Genomic DNA, 22666 nt, shown 5'->3' on the forward strand with positions numbered 1-22666 from the left:
GGGTGGTAAATAAATTAGAGAAGAGGGAAAACCTTGAGAGCAAATGTCACAATTCTCATACTAGGGGAAACTAAGGATTATTCAAATATTTCCTTATAAAATTAAAATCTTAAAACTTATATAATATTAAAATTTGATATATTAACTACGTTTTGATGCCAAGTGTATTTGTATACAATGAACATAAAGTAGTTTAATTAAATTTTGAATATAACCCTCTAAAAAGTCATGATGTGCACATTTTGACCTACCCATAGTGAGAGGGTTAGTACAAGATTTTTAACAAAATATTAAGTCTCTCACCTTTCATCCAACAGCAGTAACAACAGCCTAGAAATGCAAGCTGGTTGGCTCAGAATAGCTTTGCCCATTCTACTTCTGAAAATTAAAAGACATTAGAATTAATATTGTCTTCTGACCAAAGTAAACTACTGACAAAAATAAGAACTAAAAATCAGCGTACTGATGGGCATAGAGAATTAATTATACTCTTCTTATGTTCTTAACCTGTAAAGATTAGAATGTGCTGTTTCATCAGTTGGGTATGCATTGATAATATTTATTGCAAACATTCTGGCCAGATAAGGAAAATGTTCAATTCCACAACAATAACTCAACTTCTCACACAGATTAGCTAGAATCCCATGCTGATAAGGTGGAGGGACTGGTACAGAATTTACCTAGATGAGTACCCTTAGAAAACATTCAGAGAATGCCCATAGGGTGTGATACCAGTTGGCCAGGGCTTCATGGTGGCACAACTGTGGGAGACCACTTCTTGACTTGTCTAAGTTATACTCTTTGTCCATACAGGAAAAGGGTAGAGGCACAGAAACCAAATTTGTGTTGCAAGGACAGGTGTTGTTGGGGCACATTCAGACCATACCTTATGAACTCACCTAACTCTACCATCAGACTCTATGGGACTGGCACCAACTGTGGGAGGATGGCACATATGGGTACTTGTGTACACCTCAACTTTACTGTCAGATTCTACAGGACTAACACCAGCTGTGGGAATTGGTATGTTATAGATATATTACAGGTTTGTACAGAGTGCTCACAGCAACTCTACTGGCATACTCTACAGGGCTTACACCAGCTGCAGGAGGACGGCACATTAGTCAGCTAGTAAGAACCAGTATACAGTGTGGTCACCTCAACTCTAGTGAACAGAGATATGCTGCAGGAGGATATATATACACACACACACACACACACACACAGGTATTGTATAGTGAGTACTCACCTTCACTCAACTGAACAGATACTACTATGGAAATGATTATATATATGTAGGAGGAGGGCACTGTATTATGCAGTACTGATCCATATTTATTGCATGCTCACCTAAACACTACTGAAAATCCTCTGGCTGCAAAAGGAGAGAACTATCATTTAGTGTGTGCTCTCCTTAACCCTACTAGACAAACTCCAGCTGCAGGACGAGGACACAGTCGCTTAGTGTATGCTCACCTCAACTCTACTGGACAGACTCAGGCTGCAGGAAGATGGCACAGATGGCATAAGTGATGTATCTGATTTATACGAAGGGTGATCCAGGCTACACTACTGGTGTCACCACAGCCCCACTGTATTAGTACTACTTGTTCTATCCACAACATTTAAGTTTCAATTGGCGAGAGTTCTCCCTGGTCCACCACCCCAGTGGCTAGCATGTGCCACTCAACAAATGGGGAAGGATTCACATAGAGGAGACCCAGAGAAGGTGCATGGACCCTCATCAATCCTTCACTCCAGAAAGGTATTTTACTGAAGACAGTGCAATGTGTGGCTGCAAAGCCCCATTTTTAAAAGCCAGAGAAGTGGGCAGAACACCTCTTTGGTGCTAGCTTTTTCCATGATAGTTTATGGAATAGGTACAGTCTGGATTGGACAATAGGGTGAATATAAATATATATATATACTACGAAGATACTTGAAGTAAACTTACAGAACACCCAATCTCACAATGAGCACTTGTTGAGCCAGGGCATATGATATGATAACTTTCTCTTTTCCTGGCTCTATGCAGTTTTGGGTAAGTATACCTTGGGAAGCAACAACACCCACCTGGTATGATCCTACGTTATGAAAGTGGGACTCTAAAAGAGAAATAGTAAGTATTCTCCTCAAAGACAGTGAGGTGATTGAGGAATGACAACGTGTGGAAGCTGAAAACCATCAAGATATAAAACAGCCAGAAGGTGTAGAAAGAGTCCACATGCCTGCCTCCATGATCTCTTCCAAAGAAAAAAATAGAAAAGATGTAAGAGAACAATAAGGGTGAAGAATTGAATGAAAAGAAAAGGGAAACAGGCTGTGAGCATCCATATCCTGAGATGAATATGTCAAAGGAAAAGTTGATGGACCAATCCCATAAAGGAAGAAGGAATGGGGTCCATGGAAAGAAAGATGGGTCCCAGGATAGGGATAAATGAAGGATGGGATCCCTAAAGGGAGAGGTCCATGATAAGGAACACCAAACAGCTTAACAGTATACTGGAGTAGAGCCACATGCAAATGGTCCAATTGAAGAGTGACAGAAGGAAGGGAGATAGGATAGAACTATGGAGTACCTACCTAGCAGTTTAAGTCTAAAGAAGAAAGGATCTGTCCATAGAGAGGAAAAGATAAGTGCAGTGGAAGAGGATGCAAAAAAGTATCTAAAGGAAAGACATCAGTACAACAGTAATCATAGGAGAAAAGTAGGATGGAACAAGTCAAAAGGAAAAATGATACAAAAGCCAGGACAGCAATGGTTTGAATGAGGCATGCATGAGATTGTACAAAACCTCATTAAGGTCTCAGTCAGGCAAGGAATACTGGGGAGACCAAGAGAGCAGAACAGAATGGAGAAAACAGGAAAATAAACACCTCTTGGTACTGGGAAAGGAGAAAGGCCAAGACCAAGAATCAATCAACAAACAGTCAGATAAGAAAGGTAGAAAAGTGATGCACAGAATTACTACCAGTAGGAAAGGGTTGGCAGAAAGACAAATGATGAAAGACCTGCCACAGATGGTGACAGACAAATACAGTGGAATTATAATAAGAATGTGATGAGAATAATGCCACATTAGTGGAACGTCCAGCCCAATATGTAACAGATCAATCAACTTCCATGCATGACGCTGTGATGTAGAGGAAAAATATCCCTCCATGAAGAAGGGAAGTATGAGAATGATGAGCAAGAGAGAGAGGAAATAAGGGGAAGAGGAAGGGAAATCTGAATATCAAGAAGACCAAGAGTAGTGCGTAAATCTAGGACCCAGAAGGAGCAGACAAATAGCAGAGTAAGAAAAGAGAAAGAGGTAAGATTAGGCTTAACTGAGATTCGAGAGCCAGGTCCTAAGAAGGAGGAATAGAGGGCCATAAGAAAAGAAGTCTAGAGTTGAGAAGAGTGACAAAATCGTCCAAGAGGGACATGTTCAACCAAGGGTAAACCCCATGGGAGATCAGGGGGTATAGAGGCTATTTTGTCAATAGAATATGGACTGGCTGAGAGAGGAAGTTCACCATCAGGGTTGAAGCTCTGGGTAAAGGTTTGAACAGGTTCAAAAGTGTATGGTTAACACCCAAAACAAAAGGCCCCTTTAACAGAAGTCACAAGGGTGGTTGGATCAGGAAAATACCATGGAATAGGCTGAATGGTACATGACCAAGTGAACCACAGTAGAAATGGGAATATGCCCAATGAAGAGTGAGCAGGTTGAGCATGTTGTGTGGAGTGAACTCTTGTCCAGTGTCCAAACGTCAGAGGTCCTGCTCCCGTAAAAAATGTACCATATTCAGAGAGAGAGAGAAAAGCATCAAAGAAGGGAAAGATCTGATTTGAGAGGCAGTAAGGGAACACAGGAAGAGGTTCATAAAAGAAAACAAAGGACCTCAGAAAGAAAACCTTGGGTCCACAAGGTCCACTGTAAGAGATACATGGGTGCATGAGGGTTTTAGGGAAGCCAGAATCCCTAAAAGCAAAAGAACCTCCTAAGCATGGAGAGAATAGGAAGTGTAAAACCTGATGACAAGATATACCATAGCTCACAGGAGAAGAAGATAGGCTGAAGTCAGTTCGTGCAAGAGAAGAAAATTTCCAAAATTACCCAACACTAAATGGGTGTGAGAAAAAATTTAGATCCCAAGATTACTAATTCCCCCCTCAACTGAGTAGCCACTGTAAAAGAAGGAGGTAGAAAAAAGAGGAAACATCTGAGAATGGGCTAACACATATAAATAGTCAAAGAAAAGGGACACCAGCCTTGGGTCATGAAAATGGCATACAAAGGCCCTCATGATAACAAGAAGGGACAATGCTGAGTCAAAGGGAAGATGAAAAAATGGACAGAGAGAGATACATAGGAAGGTGTCCAACACATTGACCATGGCCAACTGCAGGCTGGGTGAAAAGAACCATAGATGAGGCAGAGAGAGGAGGAAAAGAAATTGGAAGAAAAGTAAAGAGAAGAGGAGCAAGGAAAAAGGCTGGGGCAGAGAAATGGAAAACGACTGTTGCAAGAAATTGAAACCAACAGCAAGAGAAAAGAAAGAGAAATATACATGTGAGATGGTCACTGGCAAAAACAAAGTGATAAGTAAGACTTCTGGTAGAGGGAATAGCAATAAGAAAAAGAGACCGATCTAGACAAGGAATGGGAATAAACAGCAAGGTCAAGAAGGAGGAAAAAAACCTGGTAAGATAGCAATGGCAAAAATCATATAACATCAGACCAGGTCACCAGAGAGGAAGGAACACTACTGAACACAATTGGGTAATGAAAGGGAGCCAGACAAATAATAAGTAGACAAGAAGAAGGAAGGGGTATAGTGAAGAGGGAATGGAACCTAACCCTATGAGTCCCCACAACAGGGGAACAAAATAAAGAAGGACAGAGAAGAAGTGGAAGAGACCAAACAGAGAAGAGAACGAATGTCTACAGAAGCCATCAGAAGCATTAAGAAGTACCTCAGATAACAGATTGAGCTAGGAGATGGAAGCACAGACGGGTACAGAGAAAATACAATACACTGTAGAAGGGGAGTCAGTGCGCATGGAGGTGTGTCACCCTCCTACTAGTGGAGGGTTTTTTCGCATGATAACATCATGCAGTGGTGCAAGTCACATAAAGTTACGTGGGAATTTTCTCAAGGCTAGTGGCATACAAATCTCTGGCAGATGCACCAAGAAAGATAGCTAATCTTTGTGAGGAGGTGAGTTATCATCTTGTAGGAAATAAGTAAACAAAATAAAAAGTTCATGCATACAATGTTTGGGTTGTCTGTGATCCTACATTAATAAGCATCTGAAAAATATGCAGCATTAGGTGCTACTAATTTATTCTTCTGAATTCTTCGATAGATAAGCTGCATAAGATACTTGCAAATTTTGGCAGGAAAGAGATATAAAGCCCAGTATATTTTTGTTTTTTTACTTACTTTTTCCATGATTATTGCATGATGAGGAGTAGAATTTTTCAAAACTAGTCTAACTCAGTGACAAATCAAAGAATAAACTCATATTTCGTTGTTTTTTTTACTGGTCTGCAGTTTGTATTGAGAAAAAAAAATTACAGTAACAAAGTATCACTTTTTTAAATGAACGTATGGACCTTTCACTTTTTTATACTTTTCACGTCACATGCTTTTTTAAACATAGATTGATATGACTTATCAAAGTACAGAAATATTTTTAAAATGTTAATTACAAAGATTACTTAAGCTAAAAATCTTAAATTAAATTAAATATATACTAATCCTGATTTTAAAGTTTCTTGTATTAAAGATTCATTGTTAAGGACGAAGACATTAGCATTAACATTCACAATGTCTTATTTTAAAAAATATTATGTAAACTTACTTAGATAGGTTGTTTAGGAGCCCCAGAACTTCTTGTAAAGCATCATTCCCTGCTGCTTGGCCATGGTAACCTTCTGTTGCACGGGTTAAGTGATTACTGAGAAGTGTGGAAACTTGTCGTGCTAGTCCTGTGTGTTCCAAATCATCTTGAGCTTCTGTACAAAGCAAACATTTAAACAAAATTACATCACATACTAACAAGTAATATTAGACTGACTACAGTACCAAACCAAATGTGATCTTGGGGAAGAACTTCAATAGGCATTTCAATGAAACATCAACACAAAAAAAACATAAAATTACACAAACATAAAAATTAAACAATTACGAATATGAATATGAACAATATGAATAAAAGAATTAAGAAACAAAAAAACAGTCTTTAGTTTCTGAACCTATCTGTTTTTTTAAATATTTTTAAGCTTACTGCAGTGTTTGTTTTGCTGTGTTTATTTTCAACAATAAAAATACTCGAGGTTAATTGATAGCTTCACAACTAACATTTGTACTAAAGTGCATAATGTTTATTTTACTCATTTGTTTTTCTGTGGACAACTTAATAAATAATTTGTTTTATTTCTTTATTTTCAAGCAGAAGTTTTCATTTCTAAATTTAAGGAGAACCTAACCCTATTCCAATTTCTGAAACCACTTCTCTACTCAATAGTGCTCATCCCAACCTATGTCTTGGAAGAGTCACTCCTTACTTTTAGAAAATTGCCCCTTTCCCTAAGCTACAGTTAGAAGTAAGTAGCCTAGAATAAAATCATATTGGGGATGCAAAAAGGAATGAAATGAAAGAAATAATTCACCTTCTCTCTTAAACAAGTTATGTTATTAAACTTCCCAACATCTTAATACTAAATAGAAAACACTGTCCATATATTTACAGACAAATATACTTATTGATTTTTTTTCTTTGTCTACAAAAGATTTGTAATGTTTACTGAAAGCTTGCCAAATTTCGTGAACATACATTAAGTACTTTCAGAGTTATAGTATGTATACCTTCATGGTTACAAGTAACTTATATGGTATTTTTGAGGTAGTGTAAAATATATGACCCTGTTGCAAATCAATTAAATCATATATTATGTAATTCTTTTATCATCAGAATAAAGTTGCCCTCACCATCTGCTACTACCATGATTAATTCAGTAGTTTACCCCTAAAAAAATGTTTCTAATTTGATAAAACTATCAAAATCACCTTCTTCCTTTTCCCACTGTATACAGCGATTGGCCAGAACCTGAAATCCTGCCCATGCTAATGCTGGTACCTTCTGGTGGGCTGTCTGTGATTCACTTACCCCTGGGTCTTTTCTCGAGCCATTCAAGCTTAAGAGACGATCTAGGAGGTTTACAAGGCCACTACGTACCAGGCTTTTTTCCTCAGATCTGTCAAAAATAAATATTGAATAATTATGCAAAATCTAATTAAATAAGAAGTTCTTCTAAAAAAGATCTAATGTACCAGATCAGAATGCTTAATTTTCCAGATATAGAATTAGTGAATAACAAAAACATTGTATTTAATCTTTATAGTAGTTCTTTGTTTTAATCACAGCTAATTTTTTTATTTCTCTTATTAAAAAAGATACATAAAAAGATGTATTTTTTTCATGACCAAACAATGGCTGAAAAAGAAAATTCATTAATATTTTCCACGTATTATTTTTTTTTAGAAAAAAGTAATTACTTAACCTTGTATATGGAATAATACAGAGCAGCCCGATGCTATTACAGCATGCATGAGGATATCGAGCAACAAGGTGTACCATAGAAGCCAGGGTTTCTCCAAAAGCTTCACTGACACTACTCATCATTCCCCCACATGCAAGTTCATCAATCCTAAAATATGAAATGTATAAAAAACTTTAAAACTGTGTGGAAACAAGCATGTGAATTAAAAAAGAAAAATATTAAGCTTTCTTATAATTTGGCTTTACAGTATCTTGCAGAGAGCTCTCTACAATCTGAAAAATCTCCAGAAAAATATGTAAAGCCAAGCATGGGGAAAACATATTTAGATCTGAACTCTCCCAATCATTTCATACAGTTCACAGAGTATCACATATATTTCAACTACTACTATACCAGTCCAATTTAAATAAGATATTAAAATAATATATCAGTGGAATAACAAATCAAATCACTAAAAGAGAAAATTTAAATCAATTTCAAACTTTTAATTTTTAAGGTTATTATGTTAATTTTTATTCATATATATTCACCCTATCACCACGAGTATCGTTTACTATGCATGACACAAGGTTTTAATCTTACATTCAAAATTTTATTCAACTACTTTTTGTTTACGTTATACCAATTAGTATAACACAAAATATTTTAATAGTATATAAGTTTTAAGTTCTTAATTCTACAAGGCAATATTTAAAAAAATCCTGAATTTCCCCTAGTGTGACACACATGACACATTTTCTAAAGGCATATTCTTTTCTTTATTTTATCCAAAAAGTTTTAAATTCAATGTAATTTACTCACTATAAAATCGTCATTGCTCAGACAAACCATAATTTTTATAGCCTTCAATTTTGTTTGGTTACATAGCTATCAAATAGAAAATCAGACCCCTCCTGCCACATCCTCTCTTACATTTAAATATATATTATCTATAACCAATAAAAAGCCAAGGTTTTCATCTATCAAATGAAGTATTGTATAACAATGTGTTCTGAACAGATACTGGTCAGTTTCACTCAGTGTACAAGCTCCGTTCTCGTTGAATAGCTAACAACTAGTCTGGATGAATTTGTAACGGCTCTTGTTGCATAGTTAGAAAGCCAGAAGAATGTAATTAGTTTATTTTCTTTGGTACATTATTTAATTGAATAAAATTATTTAGTACCATTAGTATAAAAAAGTAAGATTTAGTGTCATCAACAATTGACAACAAGAAAAAAGAAGATTGGGTAAGTACTTTATTTTTGTTTTTCCTGTTTATTTTTATTTATTATTGTAAAAGTAACCAAAAAATAAAAATAGGGATCTTCTTAAGTTTGTTAAGATTAGATTAGGTAAAATAAATTATAATAAAAATGTTTCACGAATCACGCACACGAGCAGCTTATAGTAGCTTGTGGGTAATGTAATTCAATAGCGTAACAGGAACTGCACATATCCCAAGTGATTTACAACTTATAACGGTAGGGATAATAGTTAGACATGGTTCAAAGGGCAATAAAACAATAAAATTTAATCATAAATAGATGTATATTGTTATGAGTTTAAAGCTACTTAGGTTAAATGAATGTAGTTTCATGCTACATTTGAAGTCATTCTAGAAAGAAAAAGAAGGTAATTTAGATGTATTCCAATTCTTCTTTTTTTTAGGGGGGGGGAGTACGGGTCACTCAAATTGACCAACCTTGTATAGAGTTAGGTTAGAGAAAATAACAGATAAATTATAAAGTTTTACTGAAAACAAACATCTGAAATGTATTTAGAAGGTTTTAGGGATTACACAAATGAAATTTGAGATTTGTGAGATGAAGAAAAGTATTTTTAATCTTACCAAGAAAATCACTTTGCGCACAGACTATTCAAAACAAATTCTCAGTATATTCATGAGAAAAATCTTTATTTTAGTTTATTAAAAATACTTCACTAAAATTATGATTTTTTGTATGTGAAAGACTTATAATATTAATAGAAAGACTGTGAAATTATGTGAATATATAAACACAATACACTGAAAGTTAGAAGTATTAAATCTACAAAGACTTTAAACAAGTACAAAGACGTCACATGTTTGGTCAACTTGACCAAGCCCATGTTGAGAGAGTTAATATCTAAGAAAAATTTACTTTGGCTGACATTTTTCTTATACATATTATGAATAAATAACCTCATTTCAAAACTAAAATAAGTCACAAATATAAAAACATAATTTTATATATATCTCATTCACATACTTATCATTAATGGAATTAATCTGGCTTTATGTTTTTTTCTTTCAGTCCTATCTCTAAGAGTTAACACAAGTTCAGTTCTTCAAAAAGTTAAAAACTCATCAACTGTTTGCATTGTTTTTACCCCACCTTACTCCACGCTGTAACACAGCTGCTACAGCTGCAACCAAGTGTGTGGCACCTCCAACTCGAGATGCTGCTGTTAATAACTCCTTCATGTGGACAAGTGCCTGTTTTCTGGTCTTCCCTCGCCAGTGTCGAACTTTTGCAGCCATTAGAAAACTCTGAGGAGAAACCTGGTCCAACCAACAGTTATTATTTTAATGAAAATTCAATAATAGTCAGAGCATACATTTACATAATAACACAACTATGAATATTATTTTGAAAACATGTTTAACAACAACCTAATAGAACTGATCATTCATAACTGTTCTAATCTAACAATAATCTAATAAAGCTAATATCTTCATAACAATGATTTGGTCTAACAATAACCTAATTAAGTTGATAACTTTCACAATATTTTATATTTTTACCATAAGCTAATTAAGCTGATAATTTCATAATATTTTATAGTCTAACAATAACCTAATAAAGCTGATAATTTCATATTTTATACTCTAACAATAACCTAATTAAGCTGATATCATAGAAGAAAAACAACTATAGGAACAGCGATCTATCTGATTGTACAAGCCTGTATGTAATGGGTCGATTTGAGATATATCTATACTTAAGGTCGTTCACACACCCAAATATCCTGCTCAAACAAACACACCAAGTATTGATGTGTAATACACTGCTCGAAAAACTGCAAAGACAATAAAGAAATTTCATTTGATCACTTCCCCATGAAGGATAAGGAAAGGTCTCAACATCTCACTGTTTAATTTTAACTCATGAAACTCCATTCAAAGCGAGGTTTGTACCTTGTCCAGCCAGTATTTTACAACATACTAGTATACTAAAACACAGCCAAGACAGGTCACTTTGTAAAGACTAAAGATGAGTTTTATATTATTGGATACGGTAACATGAGTGCACGTGTGCTGCATCTCTGTAACTTCTGTATTATTAGCCAGGCACAGCTGAAAGGTCAATATAATAAAAATAATAAATACATATAAATTTAAGCTATTTAGTCTAAACATTTATGTTTTTGTGTTATAATCTGTTGTCATTCTAGAATGAAAGAGGCATAATTTATGTTTATTTCCTAATCAAATCTATCAAACCCGTACAGAGATTAGTTACTGAAAATAACAAATAAAATATAAAGTTTTTTCTTAAACAACGTTTGATAACTATCTAGACATTATAAATATTTTGCATGTGAAATTTGAAAGTTTTCTGATGCATAAAAGTATTATTAATCTTAAAATAAAAATTACTTTGCTTGTTGGATAGGCAACATGCAAAAAGAAAAAAAAAGGCATTAAAAAACATTGCTTTACAAACCTTGTGGCTTAATAAAAAATTTATATTTTGTGTATGAAAGCATTGTAACATTTACTGACAATCTGCCAAATTTTGTTAACATACACTTACAAATTTAAAGTTATTGCTTGAAAACTATAACAAGCACAAAATGGTTATGAGGTCGGTCCCAGGGGCCGAGTCCGTGCTGAAAGAGTTAATATGGAATAATTAATAAATTGATAACAATTCATGTTATCTTTTATGTGTTACATTACGATTTTACTGAAAATGCAAAGATGTTTTAATAAGAAAATTAGGCAATGGATTATGATAACCCTACTTTGCTAAAAACCAAAAAAATATTTAAGTACACTCTGCAATACCCAGGCAACATCATAATAATCAGTCATAACTATCATTATCATCATGTTATCTTCTAACTTCATTATAATTATATTATCATATCACTGCCTATATATTATTCACCATTGTTGAAATCACATCAATCCGTTTTCCATTTGTGTTATCCACTAAAGTGTGTATTAATAGCCCTTCATAGTGGTGAGTGAATGATCATGACCAGAAGCATTAGTAAGCCATTGTGTACACTCAGCAGGTGTGTACTGTCCCTCTAGTTGTTTTTTTACTCTATGCTAATATTTTCATAACAATGATTTGGTTTAATAATAATAATCTAATTAATTCTTTATTTCATAACAATGTTTTGGTCTAACAATAACATAATTAAGCTCTTTGCTTCATAATAAAGCTTTATTCTAACAATAATATAAATGGTCTGGTTGTTTCATAACAATGTTGTGATGTACATTAAAATATTTTGTAATCCCGTTTGACCATATTTTATTGTTTTATGTAAATATTAAATTTATATAACTTGTTTTCCTGAATTTCAGTAATGTCTTTTCTCTAATAATAGTAACAAAAAATTTAATACTTAAACTCGATAAACTAATTATATCCATGAAAGTTATCATTTTCCTACACTGAAAATAGATTTCCAATAGATACTACCTCCTCTCACATATAAAGCTTCTCTCAATCTTCGACTGCTCTCTAACGCATTAAAAATCTTAATTCTCACCTAATGCACTAGCCTTTTTATACCACTCAGTTGCCACTGCTCATTTAGCATGCATAATGCATGCGACGACCTTCCACCAATAGAAGCAAAACGCACACTCCCTGAGCAGTTGACACCCTCTGTACTACATTCTGTGTACTTCACTTCAGAAATTAGGCATACTGTAAAATAGATAAACACCAGAAGTGGGGAAAACTTGTGAGAAGCATGTGAGCAGAAGTAAGTATCTATCGGAAATCTATTTCCAATGTAAAAAAATTAGATGTTTCGATATAATACATACCTCCTCTCACATATAAAGCTAGAATCCCATATTGAGCAGGTGGAGTGAAGTGGAATTAAGTAATCAAACTGTGAGAACTGCACAAACTTCCACATCAACCGTGGGAGTCAAGAAATATGCTAAACCAAACTCAAAATTATGGGGCAGTGTTTGATACTCCACTCAAGTGTAAAAGCATGGGTGCATTTTGTAGCTGGTACTACAAGCAGGCACAGAACAAAAACTACTCAACTGTGTTCTCAGGATTAGGAGTAGAATGTGGAACATCTGCTCAACCATAGGAACAAGGCATAACATATCCTGCAACCAGCATTACAAGGTGAACAAAGTCCCCTGAACCCAACCGAATGAAGCAGAAAAAAAGACACCCTCCACCAGAAATACTGAGACCGTAGGAATGGGATGCTATCGACCTGAACTTGGTATTAAGAAGAGAATTCAGCATCAGCTGGTCTGGCTCCCTCTCACATCTGACTCCCTGGAACCATTCATAATCCAGTATGGAGAAGGAGAGAGAGATTCCAGCTTCGCCCTCTTCTCAAGAGAGTGAAGAGAGAAATTGTAGTATATGTATATCACACTCTCGAGGTCCACCACTTCAGAAACTATGGAACTGGAAAATGGTAAGGTCTCTCACACTCCACTTGAAGAAGGGAGGGTAAAAATGCAGTGGGGAGTCTGGAAGAACAAAACACCAGAGAATGTGCAATGGGTGACTGGGAAACCCTATTTTGAAAAGCAGACTGTTCCTGATTTATTCAATCAAGGGATCGATGAGGATGGGCAGCAATCCCCATCTGCTTTAGTCATGATAGTCCATGAGTAATGGTTTGCCATGGAAGAAGAGAGAGATATAGATAAAATGTAATATACATCACTAGGTAAGCTGCTAGTGATCTTGCAGAACATCCTATCTTAACAGTGTGTGTGTGTTACACATAAATGTATCAGGTATGGGCTTTAGTCTATATACACTAGTGCCTCAATTATCTGTGCTGGTCTGGGGAAAGCAAAATATAGTGGATAATCAAGGCACTAATGTATTTCACTATTTAGCGCATTGTTTAATCTAAATAAAATTTTTCAATATATTTATGTTCCTTGTTTTAATTTATAATCTTTTTACTGTTGTTTAATCACATTATTGTGAAAAATTGTCACAATCCTAATCATAAAAGTCAAGTGTCAGTTGGCTGTGCTCAATTTCTCTAATTTCATAAACTACACGAATACAACTCCACTTTTTTTCCTATACTACTTCCTCTTTTGACTGCTCATTCCTCTTTTAGTTGTATTTAATTGCTAAGATAGGCGTAAATAACTCCTATGTTTGGCACTTTTTTGCTAGAAACATGGAAGAGCATTCACACCCTATCAATACCTGTGAAAAACTTAAAATAAAACCCAAAACTCAAGTGCTTTCAAATAGTTGACTATTCTTCTTCAGGAAAAACAATTAAAAATTAGTGGAAATCTATGCTTGGGAATTACTGTAAAAAAGCCTTTCTTAAATCAGCCTGAAGATATCAATTATCTGTTGGGAAGAGGATGAATTTGCCTCAGAAGAAGAACAGGTGTGTATGCAATCAAATGGTCATCGTATGTGGTTAAAGGATGCCCGGTTTGCAGCACAGAACAGCGGATGATAACTGAAGTTGAGTGAAAAGTAAAAAATCTTAATGTGTATTTTTGTGTTTTTGCATATTATGTTTTTAATCACTAATCAAATAAAGTTAACCAAGCTACAAATATTTTGTATTCCTGTCTTAACAGCTAAAAAAAAAAAAGGCAAGGCTAGGCTTCAACCAGCCGACTCACGATTTGAATCCATGCCAGATCCTACAGGCGAAAACCCTAGATATCATGCAAAGCCTGATCTTTTGCAACCAGAATTAATTTATGAGTGACAATTTCTCCAAAACATGTAAATTATTGTCTACAATTGTAATGGCACAATTATGCTGTGAAAATTTTGGGGGAAAGAAAAACAGCAGATAATTGAGAATCACGAATAACAGAAGCGCAGATAATTGAGGTACTACTGTATAAGAATATCTTAGCATACCCGATCAGGCAACACTCACAACAGAGCAGGATCTCAGTAAGGAACTAACAGAAGGGGAGGCCCTGCAAAAAATGAAAAAGAATAATACAAAAGAATACATTAATTGACATCATAACCAAACTGGAGCACGTAGATTTGCCACTGGAGGGAGATGGTATCTGCCTGCAAAAGATACAGCCAATTGGTGTAAATAATGCAATACAAAGAAGTAAGTCCACATACTGTTCTGGACAATCTCTTTCAAAAGGAGAAGAAAACAAGCAGCCAACAACATAGTGATGTGGCAAATTTGATGAGAGGACACATGATAAAGACAATGGCCTTTGCTGCAAAGGGAAGAGTAAGCCAACCGAATAAGCTGACAAACCCAACCATAAGAGTGATGGAAGAAAGAGCAGGATACAGGAAATAAACAAACGTGAATGGGAACCAAAAAAGGAAGATAAGGAAGAAGAAAGATTCTCTTTCACAGGCTGTAGAGGTTTTAGGAAGGAAGGAATGGTCCAGTTAGAGGACAACATAGATACAGCGATACAGTGTACAAGAAACATCAATGGCAAAAAGTTCTGACCTATGTAGACCCAATGCCAGCAGGAGAAGAATATAGGTTTTAAGGGAAAGAAGATAGAGGGAACAGGAAGATAAGGGTTCAAACAAAGAATGTAACAAGACATAAAGGACAACAATAAGATTCCAATCAGGGAGAGGAAAAATATGATAAGACAAAAAAGTCAGAATGACCAGAACAGGAGGGAAAGGACTGTGATTAAAAATTTGGCAAAACTGGGTAAAATGAAACATATCGGACAATGAAGCTTGATAGCCCAAAACTGTTTAAAATGAAAAATTCAAAAAGCATGAGAAAACCTGGGAAAGATTAGGCACAGTTGGATATGAATAAGTGAAACCAGGTCTGATATACGAATGGCATTGGTAAACTGACACAGTAGAGGAACAGATGGAATAGGAAAGAAGAGAAGCAACACACTGTGTCAGACCCATGATGGTGAGGGACTGACAAAAGCCAAGCGTGAAGCTGGAGAATGGGTATGGCGGGATGAAAGATGTCCAAATGAGGTTGATGAAGGAGTGTTGGAAACAGAGGGAGAGACAGAGGCGGTGGCATCTGAAAAGGTTTGAGAAAAGGAAACCAAGGTTGAACTGGCCAATATGGAGGTACCAAGAGTACTCAACATGAGTTGATTGGATGAAGTAGAGAACCATGATGATGAAATTTATAGGTGGGAAGGCATAAATGTGAAGGATCAACCATTTCTGGCTGAATGCCTCAAGACCTAATACTTGTGGATGAAGAACTGGAGACCAAAATGATTTTGATGTTGAAATGAGTTGCAAATGCATCGATGTGAGGAGTATCCAGAATAGAACACAACCAATGGAAAACCTGGGGATCTAAGGACCAATCTGTGGAAAGGCCTTTGTGTTGTCAGGATAACCGATCCGCCACCAGATTCAAAGCGCCTTCAGATATTGCAAGCCAATAAGTGAATATTGTACTCTTGAATCCAAAAAAGGAGTTCCAGTGTCCAAAAACACAGGGGTCTGGACTTGGTATCTTCTTGTGTGTTGGTGTAAAAGACTACCAAACAGCTGTTGGAATGTATCAAAACCACACTCCCCACAGAAGATGGAGGAAATGAGATAAAGCCCAATGAACTGCAAAGAGCTCAAAAAGATTAATACAAAGGCCTTATTCCACAGAAGATAAAATCCCAGAGATGCATCCACCCCACAAGAGAAGCATCCATGAACAGATGCTGCTCAGGAATGAGAGGTAGAAGAGGAACATCAACAATAATATTGGTTCTGTTCAACCATCATGTAAGATCTGTCCACAAGGAAACTGGATGGATGTCCTGAAAAACTAACAGATCCAAAAAGATATTGCAATGATCTCACACTTCCCACTAAAGAGCATGTGAGCATGTCCAAGAGGAATTAGTGCTTCCAAAGAAGCCCACATCCCCAAAAGAGATAAAACCTCTCAAGCAGTCAGAGGAGGAGAGGATACAGCCTTGAATACCAAACTTTCCATATCCCAAATACGAAGGGGAGATGGCCAGAAGAAGACAGTCGTCCATATAATGATGAGTCCTGAAATGTAAAGAATGGAGATGGCAAGAGAAAGTTAGAACAACCCATTGCAAGCCCAAATGGAAGAGCCTGAAACTGGAAAACATGTCCCTTGTAATCGAACTAGAGAAATCAGTGGGAGGAGGGAGATATGAACATGTGAAAATAAGTATCTGCTACATCAAATTTGGTCATCCACAAACCCACAGTGAAAACTCAATGATGGGACTGAAAGGATTCCATGGTGAAACAAGGGGGTTTCAGCAACTGATCAAGACAGATCAATGACTGGTCTCCACTCTCCGATCTATTTGAGGATGACAAACAGTCAAGAATAAAAACTTGAAGAAACTAGAACTACTGGTTCAATAGCATATTTGAGCAGAAGCTCTGATACAGCCTCAGAAAAACAAATGCAAAAAACCGGATCGTTTGGAGGAGGAAACATAATAGGGGAGGAAGAAGAAATGGGGAGGAGACCTGAAGTGAAGAGAAAAAACTTGGGTAAAACCTGGAGAACCCACTGATCTGTAGAAAAAGTTCTCCAAATCTCCACAAAGGAGTGGAGCTTGGCCCCTACAGGACCTGAACCTACAGGGTGGTCACCAATATCACTACCAGAGTTCCCAACATATACGGCTGACACAAGGATAAGGGCAAAAACGAAGACATAGGTAAAGGTACAGGACCAAGAGAAGAGGACATGGAAGGCTGGAATAAACGATTTTCCAAGGGAGAGAGAGAGATAATAATGTAACCTGGCCATATCAATCCAGGACTCCAAACAATCGAATGACCCCCAAAAAAAGGAGCCACCCATAAATCCCAAAGGGAAGATGGTGGAAAGCAAACTCAAGTAAGTTGCACATCTCTCCCCGACAAGTCCCAACAACAATAAGCCATGCAAGGAGTGAAATGGCTGATGAGGAATGTCTAGTCAAAGTCGACCACAAAAGAAAACCAAGTTCCTTCCAAAAAATTGTTGGGAGAACAGTGAAAAGCCTCTGATAACAGGTGCATAGAAAAGAGTTAACATAAAACATGAGTAAGAGTGAGACAAATCCAAGAAAATCTGGCCTGAGACAAAGAGAAAGAAGCCTCAGGATTGGAACCCCATAAAGGAAAAAGGGGCTCAAACATTGAGAATCCAAACAAGGACTGAGAAAATGATGAAAGGCCAAAGCATGTTGCTCAGAAACACAAGGGGGTGAGGCATACCAGAAACCAAAATAATTTGAGACAAAAATCGTTGAACATGCACCTCTATATCTGGGGAACAGGGAAAACCAAGTAATCTGAAGAAGGGAGCTCACTTAATAAGAAAGGGGATGAATCATAAGACACAGGAGAAAGTTGCAAAATACCACGAATCTGAGTAATCAATTGTAGGAATGGCACTGAAGGCCAAACGTCCTCCATTGTTGCCTGAAAAGAGAGCATAGCAAAATAAGGAGCAGGAAAAACTTGGTCAAATTCCTCCTCCTCAGTTCACACCACCTCATGGGGAGAAGAAGACGAACAAGGACCCATGTAGGAAGTTAACTCCTGCCAAACCAAAGCCTGCACCTCCTTGGCCAATAGCACCGATCCCGTGGCATAAGTAATAGGGTTAAATGTGTCTCTACACAAAGCCGGAGCCAACGTAGTAGATACATTATATAGTGAGTTCATAATTCACAACAAATAAGTGTAGTAAACTCTAAACTGTAAGCTAACTGAAAAATAAATCAAGAAAAAAAATATAAACATGGAAATAAAGCAATAAATTTCCACACAAGAAATCAAGAGAAAGTGAGAAACACATCCAACTAATAACATGCCAATCAAGAAAGTGAAGTACACAAAAGGTAATACAGAGGGAGCCAGCTGCTCAGGGAGTGTTTGTCGTGCTCCTATTGGTGGAGGGTTGTAATATGTGCTATGCATGCTAAATGAGCAGCAGGAACTGAGTGGTATAAAAATGTAAGTGCATTAAGCAAGAATTAAGATTTTTAATGCATTAGAGAGCAGTCCAAGATTCAGAAAAGCTTTATATGTGAGAGGAAGTATGTATCATATCAAAATTATGTTTTCCATTTGAAATACACACTTAATGTAAAAATAACAAATGAAGTATCAACAACAAACAAATATTACTACAAAATATAGATTATTTTATTTTTACTTAAAATTATATACTGAAGCATGTCGTTCTTTAACCCTTTAACCTTTTCTGTTTTAGCTACACTGCTTTAAAATATTTTTGTTTTTTGCACAAAGAGCTATCTTCACATAGTTGTCCCTAATTTCAAACTAACAGATTAAAGGGAAAGCAGCTAGTCTTGGGCTACTCTTATCTGACTGAATAGTGGAATTTGACCATCATTGATTCTTGCAATGCACACACAGTCCCAATGAACAAAGTCTAATTTCACAATGAAGGGACATAAACCAGGAATTCTAGGATTCACAGTCCAGGCACAGTAACCATTTGGCCATGCCTAGCCCAATTTATATATCCATGTTTAGAAATATATTCCTTCCTCAATAATTTTATTACATTTTAATTGAAACAAAGCTTGAAATGAAACAAAAAGTTAATTGACTTTTTTCTTCAAATAAGTTGTGTATCTGCACCAGATATTACATGGATGTTCCAAGATGGCAAACTTAAAGTGATGACAAACAGAGCCATCTCTCAAAACAAGTTGTATTTTGCCATTTTGACTATAGGCCACAAAGCCCTTTTGCTCAAATTATCACAAATCATCCACTGTACTAGGTGAACATTTTATTGGAAAAGATGTTAAAGGTACAACGTATCATTTTGCTGCAAGAAAAGCTACCATAAACATTTTACAGGTAATGCAAGGTAACTAGGACCCAGTAAATCATCAATTTAACCAGAGCCTTCAAGATAGAATTGCAAAAAATTGTACCATTCTGAAGTCAATTAAAACAATATTTTCTATGGGTGACAAAATTTGCCCTTTTGAGAGCATCACGATGGCAGCCTGTAACTGAACAATTCAAAACAAGCCCTGGAAACTTCCAAAGATTTTTAGGGTTCAAAATGGAACCTGGGGATGCTGTTCTTGGTAATCATTTTAAAAATGCTGAAAAAAATGCTACCTATAGATGTAAAACTACTCAGAATGACTCATACAAATCTGTGGGGGCTTCATTAGGACCAAAATCATCAATGATATCAAAGATGCACAATTCTACTTATTGTCTGCTGATGAAGTGGCAGATCAAGCCAATCATGAACAGCTATCAATAGTTTTTATATTTGTGGATCAGAATGATAACATCTACACCGATTTTGTGGGATTTGCTGAATGCCCAGACACATCGAGAGAAGTAATTGCAGATAACATTATGGATAAACTACAAGAATGGGACATTCCTTTAAAGAACAGCAGAGGGCGGGCTTACAATGTAGCTGGTAATATAAGCAGGGCACTGAGGGGTGTCAGTTCAAGAACAATAATGGTCCATAATTCACAAGTTTTAAACAAACTAAATCTGGCTTTGGTGAGAGCCATCAAACTCCCTTGTGCTCAGAATAAAATGGACTCAGCTGACACAGTGGTACACATTTATAAATTTTCATCAAAGCAGCAAGTCAACTTAGAGAAATAGATTAAAAATTTCCACCACAGGAAGAATAGGAGGTAATTAAAATAAATGTATAAGGTAAGGTGGATATAGCACCATGACACTGTAACTGTAACTATGAGTTTGTATGAATCTATAACTAATTCTCTTGAGGATATGTGGACACAACCAAGAGACTGGAATGTATTCACAGTGTCTGACATCAGACCTCTTTTCTCTAACCTTATGCAGTTCACATTCATATCAGAAGAGAGACTCTCATATGTCTACCCAATCAGTGTCAACCTACAGTCCAATAGCAACATGGATGTGATAAAATCTGTCTCTGAAGTGAAATCAGTCATTGATGTCCTACAGAAAAAACAACTGTTATCTCTAAACTTGTAAACTTTAAACCTCAGGCTCCAAGAGCTGTGAGCACACAATGCCATCATGCAAATGCAGCAGCAAAGAATACATCAGATTGCTTTGAATGATTTGTGACAGCTCCATTATTGGATGAGATTATGACAGCTTTGAATGACAGGCTGGGAGAAAATTCAAACAGAAATTTACAAGCAATGGCCTTAATTCCATCAGTAATTAAGGGAATGGAATGTGGTGAAGTAGAGGAGTGCATAAGGAACTTTCCTGTCAGTTAAAGAAGATCTACCAAATCCTGACAATCTTGACATTGAAACTAACATCTAGGTGAACAGATGGGCCCAGCAAAATGTTCTGGATCCATCTAAAACAGCAGCTGGTAAAATGAAAGTATCAGTGCAGTAATATTTTTAAAATAATACTTTGAATGTCTGTTGTTCTTTAATTTTAAGTTTATTATGCACACAAAACAATTTGGTACAAAGTAGTTCTATGGCCTGGGTTTTGATAACTATACAAAATTCTAACATAAAAACATGAAAAAAATGAATGTCACCTACTGATTTTTCTGGATGGCTACCAATAAAAGAAAAAAGCTGGTCAAGCAAAGCTGAACATGCAGGTTTTTGATCCTTAGTGACCTGACCTTCTTCCAAGAGAAGATTCTGCAAGACAAAATCTTTATCTTTCCAGTAGCCACTAAGGCGCTTCTCTTTGGTTGAGTGACTATTCTTCAAACTCATATCATCTTTAGATACTTCCAGCTCTGAAGGAGCAGACAGACTCCTTGAGTAATGCTTGTAGATCAGCAGACTACTGTCAGACTGACCTTTCTCTACTGCGAAAAAACAAAATACAGAGATTAGTGCATCAGACTGACTCCTTTCTACTGCAAAGAGATAAAATGTACACAAGAATGTGTTAGACTGACCTCTCTTTACTCTAAAGAAACAAAATACACTGATCAGTGTGTAAGATTGAATCATTTCTTCTGCAAAAACATAAAATATACAATACATTGTGTTAGGCTGACCCCATTTCTGTGGGAAAAAAACATACAGATTAGTGTGTAAGACTGACCCCTTTCTCCTATGGAAAGATCAACTACAAAGATTATTGAACAACAGAGTAACAAATTTATACAAATTATCTGTCTTAGCCATCTGTTTATGCGCTCCATCAAATTGACCAACCCTGAAATCTATGAAGCTATATGTTCTAGTTTTTACTCTAACTCTGAATTTACAAAATGTGTCTTCACAAAAATTAGCAATCTTTTAGTAAATAGCAGAAGTCTGTTGTACACAAAAAAACAAAAGTTTCAAGAAATATTTCTACTAAAGATTTTTTGTAAATTTCCAAAGCCTTTATTGAGTGAAAGGTTATTTTTTCATGCTAAAAACAAAAATACATTTTTCATCTTACAGTTTATAGTTCATTTACATAGCCTCTAGAACTTCCTAAATGAATATTAAAAGGTTTTATTCAGAAAAACTTCCTATTTTCCATATCCTATCATAAATTGTGAATAAATCATCAATGTACAGTGAAAAGGAAATTCAAAAATATAAAATAAAATGAGTAATATAATTTTTTACTCTGCACTGACTATAGTATTAATCATAAAGTTCCAAGTTACTTATCTTAACAATTTCAACTGTTAACTGTTTTACACCTGTTTCCTTTTAATTGTATGGTTTTATTGCCATCAGAAGCAATGAAATCACAGTGGGAGCCCATAAGCTACTTCCTGTGGAGCTAAAGTAAACAATACATGGTTGCTGAGTGTAATGTTTCACAAAGTGCTCAAGCTCATGAAATTTTAGACGTTTTACTGAAGTTTTGTTAGGTTTAGCTGAGATATTACTAATTTTTATATTTTAGTTACTTCTGTTAAAAAATAAACAACAATAAATAAAATATACACATAAAAACGAAGATAAGTAGTACTTA

General features: G+C 35.8%; 1 protein-coding gene across 1 annotated transcript in view; it reads right to left on the reverse strand.

Moving 5' to 3' along the window:
- LOC106467570 (probable E3 ubiquitin-protein ligase HECTD4) overlaps positions 1-22666 on the reverse strand; it is a gene marked incomplete at both ends in the record, with an annotated part of 162948 nt that overhangs the window by 95607 nt on the left and 44675 nt on the right. Inside the window, 6 exons of the mRNA XM_022395768.1 lie at positions 304-378; positions 5855-6008; positions 7063-7250; positions 7557-7703; positions 9914-10080; positions 21274-21551. Coding sequence (XP_022251476.1) covers positions 304-378; positions 5855-6008; positions 7063-7250; positions 7557-7703; positions 9914-10080; positions 21274-21551 — 1009 coding nt within the window. The remainder of the gene's footprint in view (positions 1-303; positions 379-5854; positions 6009-7062; positions 7251-7556; positions 7704-9913; positions 10081-21273; positions 21552-22666) is intronic.

The sequence above is a fragment of the Limulus polyphemus genome, unplaced genomic scaffold (genome assembly GCF_000517525.1).
Source record: "Limulus polyphemus unplaced genomic scaffold, Limulus_polyphemus-2.1.2 Scaffold2666, whole genome shotgun sequence".
In the NCBI taxonomy this organism is placed as follows: Eukaryota; Metazoa; Arthropoda; class Merostomata; order Xiphosura; family Limulidae; genus Limulus; species Limulus polyphemus.